This window comes from Sinocyclocheilus grahami, unplaced genomic scaffold, assembly GCF_001515645.1.
Source record: "Sinocyclocheilus grahami isolate Dianchi unplaced genomic scaffold, SAMN03320097.WGS_v1.1 scaffold479.1, whole genome shotgun sequence".
NCBI classification, from domain to species: domain Eukaryota; kingdom Metazoa; phylum Chordata; class Actinopteri; order Cypriniformes; family Cyprinidae; genus Sinocyclocheilus; species Sinocyclocheilus grahami.
Window position 1 is genome coordinate 322022 of NW_015505658.1, and position 19060 is coordinate 341081.

The 19060-nt window shown below is 37.2% G+C and overlaps 1 protein-coding gene across 1 annotated transcript in view; it reads right to left on the reverse strand.

Annotated features, from left to right (window-relative positions):
* Positions 1–993: 993 nt before the first annotated feature.
* The window catches only part of rbks (ribokinase), a 36615-nt gene continuing 18548 nt past the window's right edge, over positions 994–19060 (reverse strand). The window contains exons 7-9 of the mRNA XM_016236050.1: positions 15441–15532; positions 12962–13150; positions 994–1811 (exon numbers count right to left, since the gene is read on the reverse strand). Coding sequence (XP_016091536.1) covers positions 1638–1811; positions 12962–13150; positions 15441–15532 — 455 coding nt within the window. The 3' untranslated portion in view covers positions 994–1637. The remainder of the gene's footprint in view (positions 1812–12961; positions 13151–15440; positions 15533–19060) is intronic.

The following is a 19060-nucleotide window of genomic DNA, read 5'->3' on the forward strand; positions in this document are numbered from 1 at the left end:
TGGTAACACTTTACATTAACGTTTCAATTGTTACATTGGTTAGCTACAGTTAACCTAAAATGAACATTACATATACTTTATTTAATTCATCTCATTTAGCTAATTTCAGTATTATTAATACAATCAAAAATCAAAAGTTGTTTCTGTTAGCATTAGTGCACTGTCTAACATGAACAATTGGTAAGAATTTTCATTTGTTGACATTAGTGAATGCATTAGATAACTAACAATGAGCAATTTATATTTTAAAGGATTCATTTATTTTTGGTGATGTTTGTAAAAAAATATATAATTGTTCATTCAGAAAATGCAAATGTATTCTTTGCCACTAGGTGCTGCTTTTGGAGCGATAAAATAGTGGTTTTCCTGGTAATGCTGTAAACAAAGCAGCACTGCGCTCACAAACGCTGCTTTATAAGGCATTATAGACATGATGAAACGGAAATGAAATCGACCAATCGGAACAATCACGGCAGATTAGTGTCACACTAAGGAGGGGTTTGGAGAAACGAATCGTTGAGCGAATCGTTTGGGAGTCGTTGAGCAAGTAAGGTAAAAATAAATACATATAAGACAGTGAGAGTGTTTTTTGACCTTGCATGCATGTCAACCTGTTGTTGGGGACTCCCAAATCCAAAATATGAACATTTCATTACCCATAATAGGGGCACTTTAATTTAAGATGCAAAATACATTTTATAAAATCTTTTTCTCTCAAGTGTTCTGTGGATGCAAGCTTGAAAACCACTGAGGTTGTGTACTCCTAAACGATGATGACAAAATATACCTTCGATATGTTGTGCTCCAACTTTAAAACAACACAAAACATTTTTTTTTTACAATTTTGTGGGGTCTTTAAAATAGATTGCTTTATTAATGTTTTTTTAATTTATTTATTTTCTGTTCATATTTCAGTTAATGTTTTCCTCTTCACTGCTCTCCACAGTGAACAAACATGTTCTGTTCATTGAGAAGAGGAAGATACGATCTCTTTAAAAAAAATGGGCTGAGAAAATGGACTTTTTGAAGTGTTATCAGCATAAAACAACTGTGATGATTGATCAACATCCAGCATATGCAAGTGTCATTAAACAACTATGAAGGAAGAAGATTTACATCAAAGTAAAGACCCTGCATTACTGCAGCTGTGGATGACTGGTCTAATGAGACCAGAAATGAGCTGTACATCCTGTCAGGATAATGTGCTGTTAAGGCCATTACAATAAGTGTATTATGTTGGATTTGTTTGGTTCTTTTGTTTTCTTTTTTGTACCAAATCAGAATTCTGACCTACTGCAAACAATGGACCACCTACTCAATGACAGATTGCTTTAGGCTGAAGTGGATTTGTTGGAATAATTATCCTACAAAATGTGTTTAGCAGAAAAAAAATTCATAATTGTTTAAAAAAAATAATAGCAGTTCATTTGCCGTTTGTACTTTATTACATAAATTGACATGGTTTTATTTTATTTTCAGACATATTTAAACATTATATATCACGTCATTTACAAATAATGCCAGGAAATTACATTATCTGGAATTCACCAGTACATGGTATTGTTTATTATACAAACAATAATTCTGTGGACACTGTGCACAGATTAATGGTGCTGTTTTGAAGCCAAGGGTCACCTTCAGAACAGTTCAGTTGGCAGATCCTTCTGAAATGGAAAAGACGTTTGAGTGCCGACAGTTTGTACAGACATGGCTGCGACAAGGTTGGCTCTCCTGGCCATCTCTTCCAGCGGCATTGTGGGATAATGGGCCATGTAGAAAGCCAGAGCACCAATGAAGCTGTCGCCTGCTCCCTGTTAAGAAATATTTCCAGTTCAGTTTGTGGCATTTAGATTAATGCTTATAATGTGGAAGAGAAGAACACTGAACTTTGCATCACAACTTGGAGAAACAAATATGACAGCAGGGGGTGCCGTCATACTTGTCAATGCCAGTACGTCCAAAGGTTGTAACTTGTAAAACAAATCTGGGAAACAAATGGCACCACAATGTACAAATTTTATTGAGTCAATCTTAAAATAAATATTGAACTACCAATTGCTCGTGATAATATTTAATGGTGACGACATGTCTTTAATTCTCTATTTGTGTGCCGAGTCATGTGTGTTTGCCGTTGTGCAAGGCATGTGAGTAAGTCTGTAGATGCTGACTTGGGCACAGGTCACAAGGGTCAGAGTGAAACAACACGCATGCTTTAAGCTTTTCTTGACCTCTGTCAGTGATGTAGGGTCGCCTTCTGCCTCGAAAGTCTTTGTGAAGGTCTTCTGTTGTGAGTTGAGCACTTGCTGAGACATGCAGCGTGACATTATTTTTGTGTGTGGGCATTTTTGTTTGCTCTCCTACTTAATTTCAGTATACTCTGTGAATGTTTATTTTTGGGTGAATCTAATGTAGCTTGACAACAAGTCCAAGTCATATCTTGACTCAAACTCAACAGTACAACATTTGATGCATTATGAAAATTGCAAAAAAAACAAAAAAAAGAAAGTGCCTAAATCTTTTTATTTTTTTAATAATTAACCGCAACCATGTATTTGTTAGTTTATATACATATAAATGTATGTGTGTGTGTGTTGGTAACAAAAAATGATTTTTTTTTTTTTTAAAGAAGCCTCCTATGCTAAAAAAAAAGGCTTGATTCAATTCAAGGCTCCTATGCTCAATGTATTCAATTAACTACAGTAAAAACATTAATATTGTGAATTATAATTTTAAATAACTGAATTTGATCAGAATACATCTGAATTTATCTCTCTCTTGCTATATATATATATATATATATATATGCGCATATTCTAACAAACTGATCAAGGGGTCACATTTTTATTTATTTTTAAAGGGACAGTTTCCCCCCAGAGTTATCAGAAATACACTCTAAGCTGTCTTTTTAAATTTGATCTCCACTTGTATGAAATTGATAAGGACACTGGCATGTTTTACCATGCCTGTAGGGGGTAGACTGGGATCTGGGGGGAGGGGGTGATGTCGGGTGTTGAATTTATGATGAGAAAGCACAGAAGAATGTAGTGATGTGCTCAGATTTAACCGCAGATCGCCCCATCACTGGTTCTCACAAATCTACCAGATTACTCATCTCAATGGCCCGCCTCTTAACCATCAATCTTTATTACACACCACTGACTGTCCCTTCGGTCTCCTCCATATAGCCACAAGGCCATAGGCCACAGTTGTCTGCACTCCCCTACTGATTGATGACTATGCAGACAAGAATCCATTACAAAATGATCACAGTCCACCTTTGCCCAGTTTGGCTTAAGTCATGCATTTTGTCTGTTTGGATAAATGGAAGAACATCTGCATTTGAACATATGGTGTGGTCATGAGGAAAGTTCTGGGAAAAAAAAAATTCTCATTAAATTTAGGTAATGTCTCCACCTTGTTCAGATGAAATCTTCCACCCACCTCTATTACTCCAATAAGATGGAATGGTGCTCTTATTGCTAGAGGTTGTCAAGTTGGCCATAGTAGCTGTTCCTACTAATAAATGTATGGGTGGGCAGCACAACTATACATAGAGCACTTCAGTTTGTAGTCTCCTGGGATTTATTTATTTACTTATATTTTTTAAAGAGAGATGGTTAACATTAACCTTAAAACATAAATTTTGCTGCTGCTGTGTTAGAATGCTAACAAGTTGCTAAATAAGGACGATAGCACAAGGCTATGAGTTTACTTGATTTATGAATTGGACAACTGTTGCAATCCTTTTAGCAACTTGCATAAAAATGACAACAACAACAACAAAGCATCTGTGAAATTTACATGAGGTATGACTATAAAATTAATGTTGTTGAACAAACGGTGTAAGTAATGTTAACCACAAACCTTAAGACTCGTAAATCTAAAACTGCCATTCTAAATTCCTACAAGAATGGCCTAAAAATTAACATCATTAATGATCAGCTCCATTGCCATCAAATATGCTGTTTTGTTTCCAGTAAATCTTCAGATTTTCTGAACTTCGACACTACCACATTGTATCACCAACTGCCAGTAAAAATTTATTACTTCTATTTGCTGCAAAAACAGTCAGTGTGAATGACCTGTATTTAAAAAAGATTGTGAAGAGTGTTAAAAAGAATTAAAAAAACAAACTTGGTTTACTTCAACAACATGATGCAAAAACAACAAAGCTTTCCAGTTCTTCATTGAAAAAAATGATCAATCACTTTTAAAAGGGCAGCTTTTGTCTTTACAGGCCGCATGATTAGACTTTGCAAGTAAGACTGACATCTGACAACATTTGTCTGAAGCATGATGCATCAGTGGTGACAACTACTGCTCCTCCCAGTAGTTTCCAAACAGTCCCAGACACATTCTCGTAAATGTTATATAGAGCTGTCAGTCAATCATATGACAAAACTATTAGATGTGGTCAGTCAAAGACTGCAACTTGTTTAACATTACAGCACTACAACAAACTGTGAAACAATACACAATTGTAAATCAAAAATTTTAAACGGTGTTTACAACCAATTTTTTTCTGTAATTTGAAGGACTTCCAAGTGAAAAGAAAAATGTAGACGGGGACTTGACTGTCCATTGGAAGTGAAATAGAAGAAGAAAAGTAGGTCCTGACAGAATACAGCTATGTGGGTAGAATCAGTAAAGGGGTGGGGCAGAAATATAAAAGGAATTGGTCACATCATCCAAGAAGGAAGTTGGTTCAGTGAGGATAACAAAGACAAGTTTGTCTTTTTGTGGAATATAGATGAATTGTGCACAATAAAACCAGTGTTCCTGTGGAAAATAGGCAAACAAGGAAATTAATGCAACTGATTCCGAATGCCTGTTGAAGTCAGTTGTCAATGTGATATACTAAACTAACATTTAATTTGGTGGTAGCCCATGATTGTGGCCAGTGGAGTAAAAGCTTGGGAAAACCGGATGGTCACCACAGTTAGAACAACATTTTATCACAACAACAATGTACATCTGCAAGTCCACTGGTTAAATACAGTAAAAGTCTCCAAAAACAATGGAAGGAGTGGATGACTCACAGATGATGTGATCAAGATGGCATTCAAAACTTCAATGGCAAAAACGTCCATCTGAGGTTACTGAGTGAATGACCAGTGGGTGGGTTGCACAAAGTCAAAACATAAAGACAGTTATTCTGTTGTTGATCACAAGCCATCAGAATTTCCAAAAGGTTGGTGTACCTTAAAGAGTGTTTTTGAAGGCAAACCTAATGGTATTCCAAGAGATATACAGTACAACCTTCAGTGTTTTCTGATGGTCAAATCTTTAATCTTTTAGAAACACACTTGGGGCTCTAAGTGGTCATCTCGTGTCACCATGGTACATGTTGCTAGGAGATATAGTTTCCCTCAAAAGAATGGCTGCTGTCCAATGTGGCTTAGTGTGGGTTCTTCTTTGTGGGTTTCATTTACAATCTCTTGGTGTGATGACATCAATGTCGGTTGGAGGCATGCAGTGCTTTCCGGTAAATACCCACCACCTTCTCCTGTAAAGATCCCTGTGGTGGGTCCTCTATGGCTCTTTTCATAGAGGTGAAGATTGGCTGATTGTGATTGTCTGAAACAACTACAAGCCGTGTTGTCTGGCTTGAAGGCAAGGTTCTGGAATTGGGTTGACCTCCAAATGCAAGAGCACAGGCCACCCACAGTTCATCTGAACTGAGTGTGCTGTAGGTTAGAGAAATTGGTCTCAGTGAACACACACGTAGACTACAGATAGAATCACTTTCTTTGGTCAGTGTTAAATATATGAAGGCCTTCGTAAGGTTTATGGAAGAAAGGGAATGATCATAGAATAGGTGGGTAGCCACACAGAGGAAAACTACTTACTTATTTGCCTTTCCAGATTTGCAATAGTGTCTGCCGTGCTTTTCATGTAATGCCATACCACATGGCTTTTGATCACAGAAGGGGTGTCTAGCTGATGTGAAGCTGTAAAGACTGCCAAAAGATCCTTTTAACTTGAGACTGCTTCTAGTCCATAAGAAAGAATTCCTTTATCTTGAGGACACAATGGTACAATCCCTTTGAGATGTGCGTAATGTCCCCTTAAGGGAGTCAGAAGCTAAATAAAAAGTTGTTAAAGTTGTTGCGACCCCCACATATTTTTTCATAAATTTTCATGCGCTCAAACAACAACAACAAACATGAATCTGGCAGTCCCACTCACTCATCTAGCAGCCCATCTCTCTTTGCAACCACTGGGAACGACAAAGAGTTGAAAAGTGGCTGTTGATGGGCGGTCTCTCATGGCCTTGTCATGACCAATGAGCTAGCAGTTGTGAACACGTAACTTCTTTCTGCTTCAAATGCATGCTGAAGAACTGACAAGCCATAATGTCTACAACCCAATTAATGATTTAGTCCAAAGTTTTTTTAAAGTCCTCTTCTTTTTTTCCTCAGCAAACACAAAGAAGAATATCGTCAACGCTATACCAAGACACCAATTGTTGTCCATGACATCTAGGTGGTGCATCTGTTCTTATTTCTGCGAACTTATTGTCTTTTGGTTCAGTAAGCGACAGAATTCATGTTTAAACGATTACCCCTCTTTCACATCTAAAGTGTGACAGACCCAAAAGTGAGAAGTACTTTCAGCAACAACAGATTGTGACATCCTGTTTTCAAGGTTTTTCAAGTTGACCAGTGTGCATTTAGCTTAAAAAGTTACAAATAGACTATATTTTTGGAATATTCTAATTTCTGTCCCAAACCATTGGTTGCTAAGTAGTTGCTTATGAGCTGCGGTGCAAACTGAGCCACATAAACAAAAAGACAGAATTCAATTCATACAATACCAGAGCTGATGCAATTCCATGCCTATTCTCTGAACAACATTCGTTGTTTAGTATGAAATAGTGAGATTTGGTGACACTGCAGAAAACGCTGGATTCAGGCCAAGGAGCACAGAGCATCGCTGGGCTTCGTGACTCACGCCACTATGCTTGCAGAAAAGCGTGGTAAACACTTTAACCGTCTATTTAATGTACTTTAATGACCAAAGATAGTCGTCACAAATAAACACAATTGCCACATACTGTTATAAAGATGATGTGATAGTTCTTTTTTTGGACTGCTGGCAGACCAAATAACCACAAAAAAGTTTCTTTTTAAAAAGTGACATGCCATCATTCTTTGAGAATAAACTGATGGAAACATGCCTTGCTCCTGTCTAGTCGTTGAGATCAAATCTGGCACTTGGCCCCATTCCCTCCTCCTCCTGGTTTTTAACAAGTGGGGAAAGAACAGAGTTACTGGAAGAGGGATCAGGGCATCCAAAAGAGTTAAACAACTCAGGATTTATGGGTCATCAAAGTGCGCGGGAACAGGCCACGTGGAGACCACAGCCAGGCGGACTCCCGCTGAGTGGATCACTGCTAAGCACTGAGTCACCCAGAGAGAGCAGGGGAACCAGGGGCAGCCTACTCTGATGAGATTGGACGTCTGTGTTCTAAATGTGTGAGTGTGTTGTGGTTAAAGATCAGACAAAATAATGGTTTGGAAACAGTATGGTTTGGAAATTCTAGAAAAGATTTAAAAAAAAAATCAATTTAATTTAAAAAAAATTTAAATAATGCCATATGGTATAATTATGAAGTAAAAAATAACAACACCTTACACATCCTAAGTAGTATTATCAGTTTTTTTGACATACAGTATTACAACCTGAAGTAGCATTGGCTTGTCAAAATACCTGAAATTTGAAGATGCTTATTGACCTTATTGACTTTGACCACATACTCATAAGGGTCTGCAGGGGTCCTCTCTTTTAATATCATTTCCTGTTTTCAGTGTTTGTTTGTTTTTGCACGTCAGTTGCACCACATGGCTTTGATTTTCATTTCCTCCTTTTTTAAGCTTTGTTCAAATGCATTTTAGTAGTAAAGTAGTAGAAGATTAAACTACTTCACAACTTTAACTTTTAACTTCTTGTTAAAATGTCCTAGCCTTGTTCATGTAACGCTTACATTACTATGTGCCACTTACAAAATCTTGTATGTACTGTAAATAATCCATAAAAATAAGTCGCTGATGCTTGGTATTACAGTCTTGCAAATGTGCAAGTGATTATTGCACATAACTGAAGTTGTTGGAAATTAAAAAGCTTGCAGAAAAAATACATCAAAACATAACTTATCACAGCAGTGAATTTGTAATTTGCAAACCTTCCTCACAACTGATGTTCTGCTACTAGAATTAATACTATTTTTGACATATGTTTCAATCAAAAATGAATGCAAGCTTGCAGGGGTTAACTGAGAGTTTAAAGCAAACTAAATCATTTGACAGATGTACATCACCAGAGAGAAGTCCGTTGAGTTAACTGCTATCTTTCTGTATGACTGTGCAGTGATTTGCAGAAGAATCCTTGACTAAAAGAGATGGATGTGGTCTCACACGAATCTTGCTGTGAATCCACTGCTTCATTTTGCTTAAAATTACAGGGTTTATAAAATAATGAAAATCCCCATTTATGTCTGAGAACTTCTCCAAATAAATCTCCTTTTCTTAGAATTTTAGATACATAGACCGATGGTGGTCTGCACGTCATGCTAACAAGTAGGAGTGGGACGAAGTTGCAAATTTGCTTTTTAACCATGAAAGACGTGGTTAAAAAAAGAGAACTGAAATGCAGTCTATATGAATTGCAAGACAGTTTCTAATCCAAAGAATAATAAAAATAAAGACCAGAGAATCTTTTTTGGCCAGTTTTGGTCACTGACGGGACATATTTATCACTTAACTTGCATCACGATGTGTCCACTTTTCTTTCTGGCTTGACGCATTCTAATATGTGACTAATGATTGACCTTGTTGTTCTTCAAAAGACTCAGTAGGCCAGACATTTAGAGAGCAATAAAATAAACAGGAAATATGAGTTATGATGACGCCAGAATTAGCGAATCCGAAGTGAAATGAGTAAGCCGCTTCAGAGATTACAATCAGAAGAGAAACCAGAAAAACCACATCCACAATTAACATTAAGGTTGATGTCAAGACTTGAAAAAATGTGAGGCAAATAAGTAGCCATATTAAATTAACATATACGTAGAACTCCAGACTGAACTTCTGACAACAATCAGATGTTTTAGTAAGAAATGACGTGAAACTCCAAGAAATGCTTAGTTCTCTTTTTTTTTTTTTCATTTCTCATGTCATTAAAGCCCACATCAGAATCATACCAGGTGCATGAAAATGTCAATTCAAATGTTCCAAATGATGCATAAATTGTGTTTAACGTTACTACCGTTCAAAACATACTACTTCAACTATGAATCATGCTTGTGGATCATATGGTATGGGCACATTATGAATGATGACTAAATATCTTTCACTCATGACTGTAGTGGCATGACCAATTTGTAGGGGTATACAAACATCTGCTCTTCTCAGATACTGTGTCATAATTTTAGCTTCAGGTGGACCACGAATAGACCGTTCACAGACTATCTGTTGTATATTATAAGGTCTACCCAGTCTGAGTGGTGCATGGGTGTTGTTATCAATAGCTGTTATAAGCAGGGTTTAAATTGGGCCGGGGACGTCCGGGGCTGAGCCCCGGCACATAGACTCGTCATTAACGCTTCATTAAAGGGGTCATATGATGCAATTAAAATTTTTCCTTTCTCTTTGGAGTGTTACAAGCTCTTGGTGCATAAAGAAGATCTGTAAAGTTGCAAAGACTAAAGTCTCAAATCCAAAGAGATATTCTTTATAAAAGTTAAGAGCCAACCACGCCTGCCTAAAACGGCTCGTTCTAACATGCCCCCACATATCTACATCACTATGTGGGAAAATTTGCATAACGCCGCCCAAATGGTCACGTTAAGAAAGAAGGCATAACTTTTATTCTCGCTGTAGTATTGCTGTTGCCGCCGCCGCCATGTTGTGAATGTGCTGTGTGTTTCGTTGTGAAAGCAAAAATACTTTGTTTGGTCTTCCAAAAGAGGACGATATCTGCTTCGTCATGCCTGGATCCATGGTCCACGGTCTGATCCATGCTGGTTGCTGAGGAAATACTACAACTTTGCACTGTGGATCGCCGGATCGGCTTTCACCGTGGACGAAGTGGAGTCCAGCCCGGGGTCGTCACGTGGTTGCCGCAAGCCTGCCGGCCTCTCCTTCGTCGAATCCGCCGCCTCTGCTCACTCTAGCCCTCCGGTCGTTCCTCACTTTATCCCCCGGCCTCTGCTCACTCTAGGCTGCCGTGTGTGACGCTGTGTTTCGTTGTGAAAACGAAACTACTTTGTTTGGCCTTCCAAAAATGAACACGACTAGAAATCAGTGGTTAAATTGTATTTACAACACTGTTCCAGAACACTTCAACCAAAATATTCAGATGTGTGCAGCACATTTTATGGAGGACCGTTTCCTGATCCTGGGAGAGTAGACTACAATGCCGGCTGTTCTGACTCAAAGACTGTAAGTACGTTTTTTATATTTAAAGATTTTTTTTATTTTATATATTTTTATAGTGAGTTTTTTGGGCAGTGTAGAGTAGGGCCTGTTGTTTGTCATTTCTCCGATCACAAATGCAGACATGGTTTTATGTTTACGCGGCGCGATGCAACGCAATGAGTAAAAAGACAGTATAAGTCATTATAATCCATAATTATGTCCCCACTGGATGCAATGAATGCCTCGTTTATAATGGGTTTTCATGTTTTTGAATCATCGCTCCGGCCTGACAGGGCATCATCACAATATGGTAAGGGGCGTAACATTTCCGTCACATGCTTGAGGTATTCGGCCAATCACAACGCACTGGATAGCTGGCCAATCACAGCACACCTCGCTTTTTCAGACCGATGAGCTTTGTAAAAATCGACGCGTTCCAGAAAGGGCATAGAGGAGAAACAATAATGTACAGTATGTGGTGTATATGTGGTGTACAATATAATGTGTTTTTTGAACCTTAAACCGCATAAACACATTTCATTACACCAAATACACCAAATAATGTTCTTTTTAGCAGCATCATATGACCCCTTTAACACCAGACAAGTAACATGATTAAAACATCAGTAACCAAAAATAACTATGTATAAAACGCAAGTATTATTCTGATTTTATTACATTTAGAGTAAGTGGAGAATGGTGGATATAGCTACTATATATTATGCATCTATTGCTGAGGCGAGGCTCACGCAGCCTCTCCAGGAGAAATCAAAACGCGCAACACTAAGAAACTCAGCATCCTGAGGTAAAAATTCTAAATGGTAAGTTTTTATATTTAAAATGCAGTTAGTTAGGCAACATCACACAACGTTTTCACCATTACGACTGTTTAATAGTTCTATAAACAGTTCAATAAGCAAATACAATAATATTAGGTTACTTACATTTTAGGCGGAAACACAGCGCATCTCACAGCAACCAGCCGATTCATTGTTGATTGATTCCATGTTTTGAACGAATCGGTTGAATCAAAGTTTCATTAAAGGGGTCATATGATGCTGCTAAAAAGAATATTATTTTGTGTATTTGGTGTAATGAAATGTGTTTATGCGGTTTAAGGTAAAAAAAAAAAACATTATTTTCCACATACTGTACATTATTGTTTCTCCTCTATGCCCCGCCTTTCTGAAATGCGTCGATTTTTACAAAGCTCATCGGTCTGAAAAAGCGAGGTGTGCTGTGATTGGCCAGCTATCCAGTGCGTTGTGATTGGCCGAATACCTCAAGCGTGTGACGGAAATGTTATGCCCCTTACCATATTGTGATAATGCCCTGTCAGGCTGGAGCGATGATCCAAAAACATGAAAACCCATTATAAACAAGGCATTCGTTGCATCCAGTGGGGACATAATTATGGATTATAATGACTTATACTGTCTTTTAACCATTTTTTTATGTGATCTGAGAATTTGTGATTGGAGAAATGACAAACAACAAGCCCTACTCTACACTGTCCAAAAAATTTGCTTTAAATATATAAAATATAAAAACTCTTTAAATATAAAAAAAAAGTCTTTGAGTCAGAACAGCCGGCATTGTAGTCTACTCTCCCAGGATCAGGAAACGGTCCTCCATAAAATGTGCTGCACACATCTGAATATTTGGCGGCGGCAACAACAGCGAGAATAAAAGTTACGCCTTATTTCTTTGCGTGAACATTTGGGCGGCGTTATGCAAATCTTCCCACATAGTGACGTAGGTATGTGGAGGCGTGTTAGAACGAGCCGTTTTAGGTAGGCGTGGCTGACTCTTAACTTTTATAAAGAATATCTCTTTGGATTTGAGACTTTAGTCTTTGCAACTTTACAGACCTTCTTTATGCACCAAGAGCTTGTAACACTCCAAAGAGAAAGGAAAAATTTAAATCGCATCATATGACCCCTTTAAAGCCCACGCATAAATATCTGATGAATCTGCCGTTTGAACGAATCGTTTGAATGAACGACTCAATGACTCACTCATTAAACACTCACATCATTTCTTGTTTGTATATTCAAAAATATTTAAAAGAATCTGACATTTGAAGTGAAATTCAACATTTGAAGTGGATCAAAATCTTTCATCAAACCTAAAACCAAAATGCGTTCTTGTGAGACTAACCTAATGAATGGGGCGTGCTGTTATAACAAAGAATAAAGTGTTAGAGAACCTACCCAGGAAGTACCCCTAGTACGTGCTGAGTCACAGGCTTTGAGCGCCAGAAATGTCTGTTGCAGATAACTAACTCAATATGCTGCATGATGAATTTCTTCTCCTTCATACTTCAAGTGCCTGAACAGTTTTAAATCACAGTTTGCTCCATTAAAAAGGAGGATTAGGTGTGCAATGTTCTGATTTTCTTGAACTGTTATCTAATACATACCCTAGTTTATAAATCTGCCAGACAGCACTTTTATCAAAAACAACACTTTTATAGACTCAACAAAACTAATGTACTGTCTCTGTATTACAAATACCTGCAACTACAACAACTGCAGTCTTACCGTGGTATCCGCAGCAGTCACCGCGGTGGTGGGAATGTGTTTAGGTGCCGTATTTGTGGGCTGACACACCACACAGCCCTGTGGCCCCAAGGTGACAATGACCGAACCACAACCTTTGTTTAGCAGCTCCAGGCCTACTTGACTGGCATCCTCCACTGAGGTAACAGACATACCCGTCAACAACTCTGCCTATAAGGAACACCACAAGATAATGAGAAAACAGTCACATTTATGCTAACAGCTAATATGCAACTGTGCTAATCTGTTTAAATTACCATTGCCAGAAACATACTATATGTCAAACAACTTGATTTCATGTGTAGTTGCTTTCTGAAATGTGTCAGGGCAAAATTTAGAAAGCAATGCAAGGTTGTGTCTCAGCATAGATGCGAGTTGTGCAACAGCATGCATTAGCATAATTGAACAGTTTACATTTGCAGATCAACTACTGATATAGCTGAGTGACTGTTTAAAGAGAATCTGAGTTTAATTAAAGTTGGTACTAACACAACATTACAACATCAAATCATGCGTGAGTTATCATGAACTAACAATGATCGAATGATACAGCATTTAGAAATCTAGGTTAAAGTTAATTTATTTTTCAGGTTGTATACATTGATATTAGTTAATACATATTATCAGCAAACACGAATTAACAAATAAACAAGTGTTCCTGTGGCTCAGTGATAGAGTATTGCGATAGCAGTGCAAAAGGTTGTGGGTTCGATTCCCAAGGAACACACATACTGGTAAAAAATGTATAGTCTGAATGCACTGTAAGTCGTGTCTGCTAAATGCGTAAATTATTATAATTATTAATCATAATTAATTATAACAAATGTAGCCTGATTGTAAAATGTTAAAGTTGGTTAAACTGTTGACATAGCTAGATAACTAAATAACAACATGGGTTAAATTTATTATGGGTTACACTTTATTTTAAGGTTTCCTTGTTACAGTGTAATTATACATTTAAGTACTGAGTAATATTAATGAACTACATGTACTTACTATATGGTTAGGATTAGGGTTTGGCTTAGGGTTACTTGCATGTAATTAATCATAATTTATTGTTATTATAATAGTAAGTACATGTAACGTGTAACAGACACCTTAAAATAAAGTGTTACCTTAATATGAAATAGTAGTATCTAAGTAACTGGACATATTTTATTTTGAAACTGAGGCCGGACTCAATTTTATCCATCAGGAATGGTTTGTATCATGAAACATGGATAATGTAGTTGTTACACAATAGAAATTGGGAATGGAGAGAAAAATTACAGGGAATGCAAAAAATGCTCTTTTCAGAGGTGAAGAAAGTTTTTGCTTTTGATTAGTGAAGAAAAGTTACTGCCTATCATTTTTCATTATGTACCACTTCATGTGACTACACAGATCTGGCTGAAGATCAGTGGTTAAGAATACATGGAAAAGAATGGACATAAACCATATATGATGTCCTCCACGAATAACAGAGGGTATGAAGAAGTGTATGGTGCAGGTGTGAAGGATAGCCCCAACTCAAGCCCACCAAAAGAGAGGAGATCGTACTGAAAGATCAGGGCAATAACTATCCCCTTTGTATTTGTGTACTTTAAGCTTTGCCATCAATCTTTCCCAGCTGGCTGCCAAAACAGAAAAGTGCAGACATTGCTCATAAATGTGTGGGTATCTGCTTCTGTAAACTGCTGATGATTCATCATTCACTCTTGCAACTGAAGTCATCGGGTGAGAGCCAAGTGGGTATGCGAATGGGTGCGCTGGGATGAGGGCTGAATCTAAGGGGTTGATTTGTACTGAGGGCTCTCACTTTTAAGTCCCACCTGTACATTTCCCCCCCTCCAACCTCCCAGCCACATCAAAGCTGCCCTGACGGAGCACTCTGGTTCAAACTCTGAGTAACGCTGGAGCTTTCGCCCCAGGCCACACTGACACACCATCTGTGCATCTGCCTGCCTGGTCGTGGCTGCTTTAACTTTACTGTTTCCCATCAATCCAATCCCTTGTCTCTCATCTCGCCCTGCCACGATGTGAAAGAGGGCGGCCCCGAACATAACAGTTACTGTAAGACACAACTGCCAACTTGGCAGGTAGGTGACTTTTTGGGCTGTTGTATTTTGTTTCTAGTATGCAGGTCATGACCAGGCAAGATAAATGAACTCGTTTTGCTCTAGTAAGCTTTTTTCAGTGAACCTGAAGACCTGTTTAGAAAATAGGCTATACAGGTGAATGCAGTTAAAATACAATTTGGGTTCAAAATTAATGTCAAACTGCTTTTTGGATAATAATAATGTTCATTTATTACTTTATAATGACTTATTTTATTTTGAAATGGCAACACACTAGCAACTCACTAAAATCACTCTGAACACCTTAGCATAGCAACACCCTGGCAACCACACACAGAACCATAGCAGCAAATTGTAAAAATCTGTTTGTTTATTGATGCAATGTGACTGATATTGTTTTTCACCTCAGACTCATTGCAGCAGAAAACGTCAGATGCTTTGAAGAAATCAGAACACAGGTCCACAATAGCTGGAGCTGGATTAAAAATGGTCTTCACTGTAAGAAACACAGAAAATATTATTCAAATATTATATAGAGATATCAAATATACAGATATCATATAACCCAAGATATTGGGTTACATGAGGAGTTTTTTTTTTCATGGAAAAAGAGAGATGCAAATACCACAAGTAAAGATGTAAACACCAAGGTAAATAATTTCTATGATGTCAAACTATTGTTATGAGTTATTATAAGTGGTGTGCATGCAGACACAGCTCAGTCACAGATACTGACATACCGCAGTTCACGTCAGACAGTCAGTATGAAACTCGACCTTTGAGCTACTTGCATTCATTTGATTTGATATAAGCAAACTTTGCTCCTTTCTCAACTTCACCATAGTTTCATAACAACGTCAATCTTTGTCTATCAGTTCCTTTTCTCTTTCTTTCTCTCAGTCCTAAACCTAAAATGTTTTTTTAAAACTCAACCACCAGAAGTAACTGTAACCGATCTTCTAACTTCCTGTCTGTGAGGGGATTTTTAGTGAACTTAGTCAACAACGCTGTTTAAGAGGTGGGAATATTTAGTATGTCATAAGGAGCATTTCTGCTGAATAATTTCTCCCAGGTTTGAAGATGGTCTTTACTATATAGAAAAAGACATTCATACTGGCTGCAAGAATGTTCATGTCTATTGCTGCTCACAAATTGATAATTAAAAGGGTCATAATCAAGTATGCACAAAGACATTTTGTAAACCTTTGAGCAGTTACACATCTACATAACATACATTATATTTTTAGTGCAGAAGTTCTCAATGAATTACAGTTATTTAATTTAATATATAAAAAAACAATACACTTACTACACTAATAACACATAAAAATGCTAAAAACACATTTCTTATTAATTTTTCCATTTCATTCAGAATCAAAAAACATTCAGAATCAAAATCGTATAGAATCACAAAACGAATCATTAATCAACATTCCCATGTTTCTATCAATACAAATTTTGGTTACACTTTATTTTAAGGTGTCCTTGTTAGAGTGAATTTATAAATTTAGATACTGAGTAATATTAATTAACTACATGTACTTACTATATGGTTAGGGTTAGGATAAGGTTTTGGTTTAGGGTTACTTGCATGTAATTATGCATAATTAATTGTTATTATAATAGTAAGTACATGTAACATGTGTAACAAGGCCACCTTAATATAAAGTGTTATCAAAATGTTTGAAAACAAGCAATGTTGTCATAATAAAAAAAATTACAGAAATACAAGAGGAAATATATTTGCCAAAATGAGAGGTTTTTAAATGTTTTTTTTTTGTGTAATTACTTTTAACCAATTGGTCAGTAGTACGTGGTCAGTGTGTGTGTGTGTGTGTGAGAGAGAGAGAGAGAGAGAGAGAGAGAGAGAGATGCTTTTAAATGTGGCTCAAGTGTCTTTTGAGACTGTGTATCTTGATATATTGGCACTTCAGTGGCTATTACATGCAATACCTCTGGCTAATTTGACTTAAAAGAAAGAATACCATATAGGTTTAATCACTGCAGAGCTGTGATACATCAACTGTTTATCATGTTCCAATGTGAGTTCTCATCACTTTAACACATTCCCTTCCCCTAAACAACATCTGAAATTCACTCAAACCTTTTGAATGACAAATCTTTGGCCCTACACATGAATGAATTCTGTGTTTTGCACACGCTTCACTTGTTTCTGGTTCTGTACCTCCATCTCTTAAATCTGCTATTATTACTCCCATACTTAAGGAACCAGGGGCTGATCCATTTAACTTTGATAATTTTCGTCCAATTTCAAATTTACTGTTTATTTCTAAGATAGTGGAAAAGTGTACTGCAATTTAAATTTATGAACATCTCTCTAATAATTTGTATGAACAATTTCAAACTGGTTTTCGTCCCCACCATAGCACTGAGACCAATGATCTGTTGCTGGCAGCTGACTCTGGGCTTTTATCCATACTTGTCCTTCTTGACTTGAGCGCTGCCTTTGATACTGTCTCACATAAGATACTTCTCGACAGGTTAGCTTCTATTGGGATTACTGGCACTCCTCTGTCTTGGTTTATGTTGTATCTTTCTGGACACACTCAGCGTATTCAATTAAAATGTTTTAGATCAAGAACATCTACAGTCACCACTGGTGTTCCCCAGGGTTCTGTTTTGGGCCTGCTTCTTTTCATTATTTATATACTCCCTCTTAGTTACATTTTGAGGAAACATGGTATTCATTTTCATTGTTATGCGGATGACACCCAACTTTAACTGTTTAGCTGAAATTAAAGATTGGCTTTCAGCTAACTTCCTGAAGTTAAATTGCAACAAAACTGAGGCCCTACTTGTTGGTACTAGATCTGTTTTGGCTAAATCTAATTGATTTTCCTTGTACATTGACAATAATGCAATCTGTCCTTCCTCTCAGGTTAAAAGTTTGGGTGTTATCATGGATAGCACACTATCTTTTGGAACTCAAATTAATAATATCACGCGGACTGCATATTTCCACTTGCGTAATATTAACCGTCTCCATCCCTTTCTCTCAACCAATAATACAGCAGATCTTGTTCACGCACTAGTCACTTCATGTATAGACTACTGTAATGCCCTTCTCACTGGTGTTCCCTCTAAATTGCTACATAAACTCCAGTTGGTTCAGAATTCTGCAGCTCGTGTTCTTTCTAGAACACCCTCTACTGAGCACATTTCTCCAGTTCTTCAGCAATTGCACTGGTTTCCAGTAAAGTATCGAGTTGAATTCAAGATCTTGCTACTTACTTACAAGGCACTTCATAATCTTGCAGCCCAATACCTTACTCAACTTCTTCATGTTTACACCCTTTCACGTACTCTCAGATCCTCATCTTCAATTTCTCTTGTAGTACCTCGGATTCGACTAACTACCATGGGTGCCAGATCTTTTAGCTATGCTGCCCCCCTGCCTATGGAACTCCCTTCCCCTTGATATTCGCAACAGCGATTGCCTGCTGACTTTTAAATAACGTCTTAAGACATATCTTTTTATACAGGCTTTTTATAATGTTTTATTGAGCCTTTACTGCACTTTATCTGTATATGCGGAGTGTTTGTTGTGTGTTTTTTTCTTGTGTAGAGATTTGTATTTTATTTTTTATCTTTGCTTGCTTGTGAGGTGACCTTGGGTGTTTTGAAAGGCGCCATTAAATAAAATGCATTATTATTATTATTATTATAAAGTTCACAACTGAATGTTCATGTATGAACAGAAAATTCATTCTTCATTCTTCATTCATATTCATATATTGAAGAATGTCCTAGCTGGTATTTTCTAATGAAACTGGAAAATGAAATCTCCAAAGTAGGTAAAGAAGTAGAATGAAAAAAAAAAACGGTCAATGCAGTCCATACAACTTGCATGCTATTCCGTGATATTCTAATAAATGTACTGAGAAACAAACTAAAATGAAATTATTATTCACTGTAAATTATTTTGTGTGTGTGTGTGTGTCCTTGTTGCAGCTTTGCTGAGATAATTTTTTTGGGTGAACTGTCTCTTTAATGAAAGTGAGAG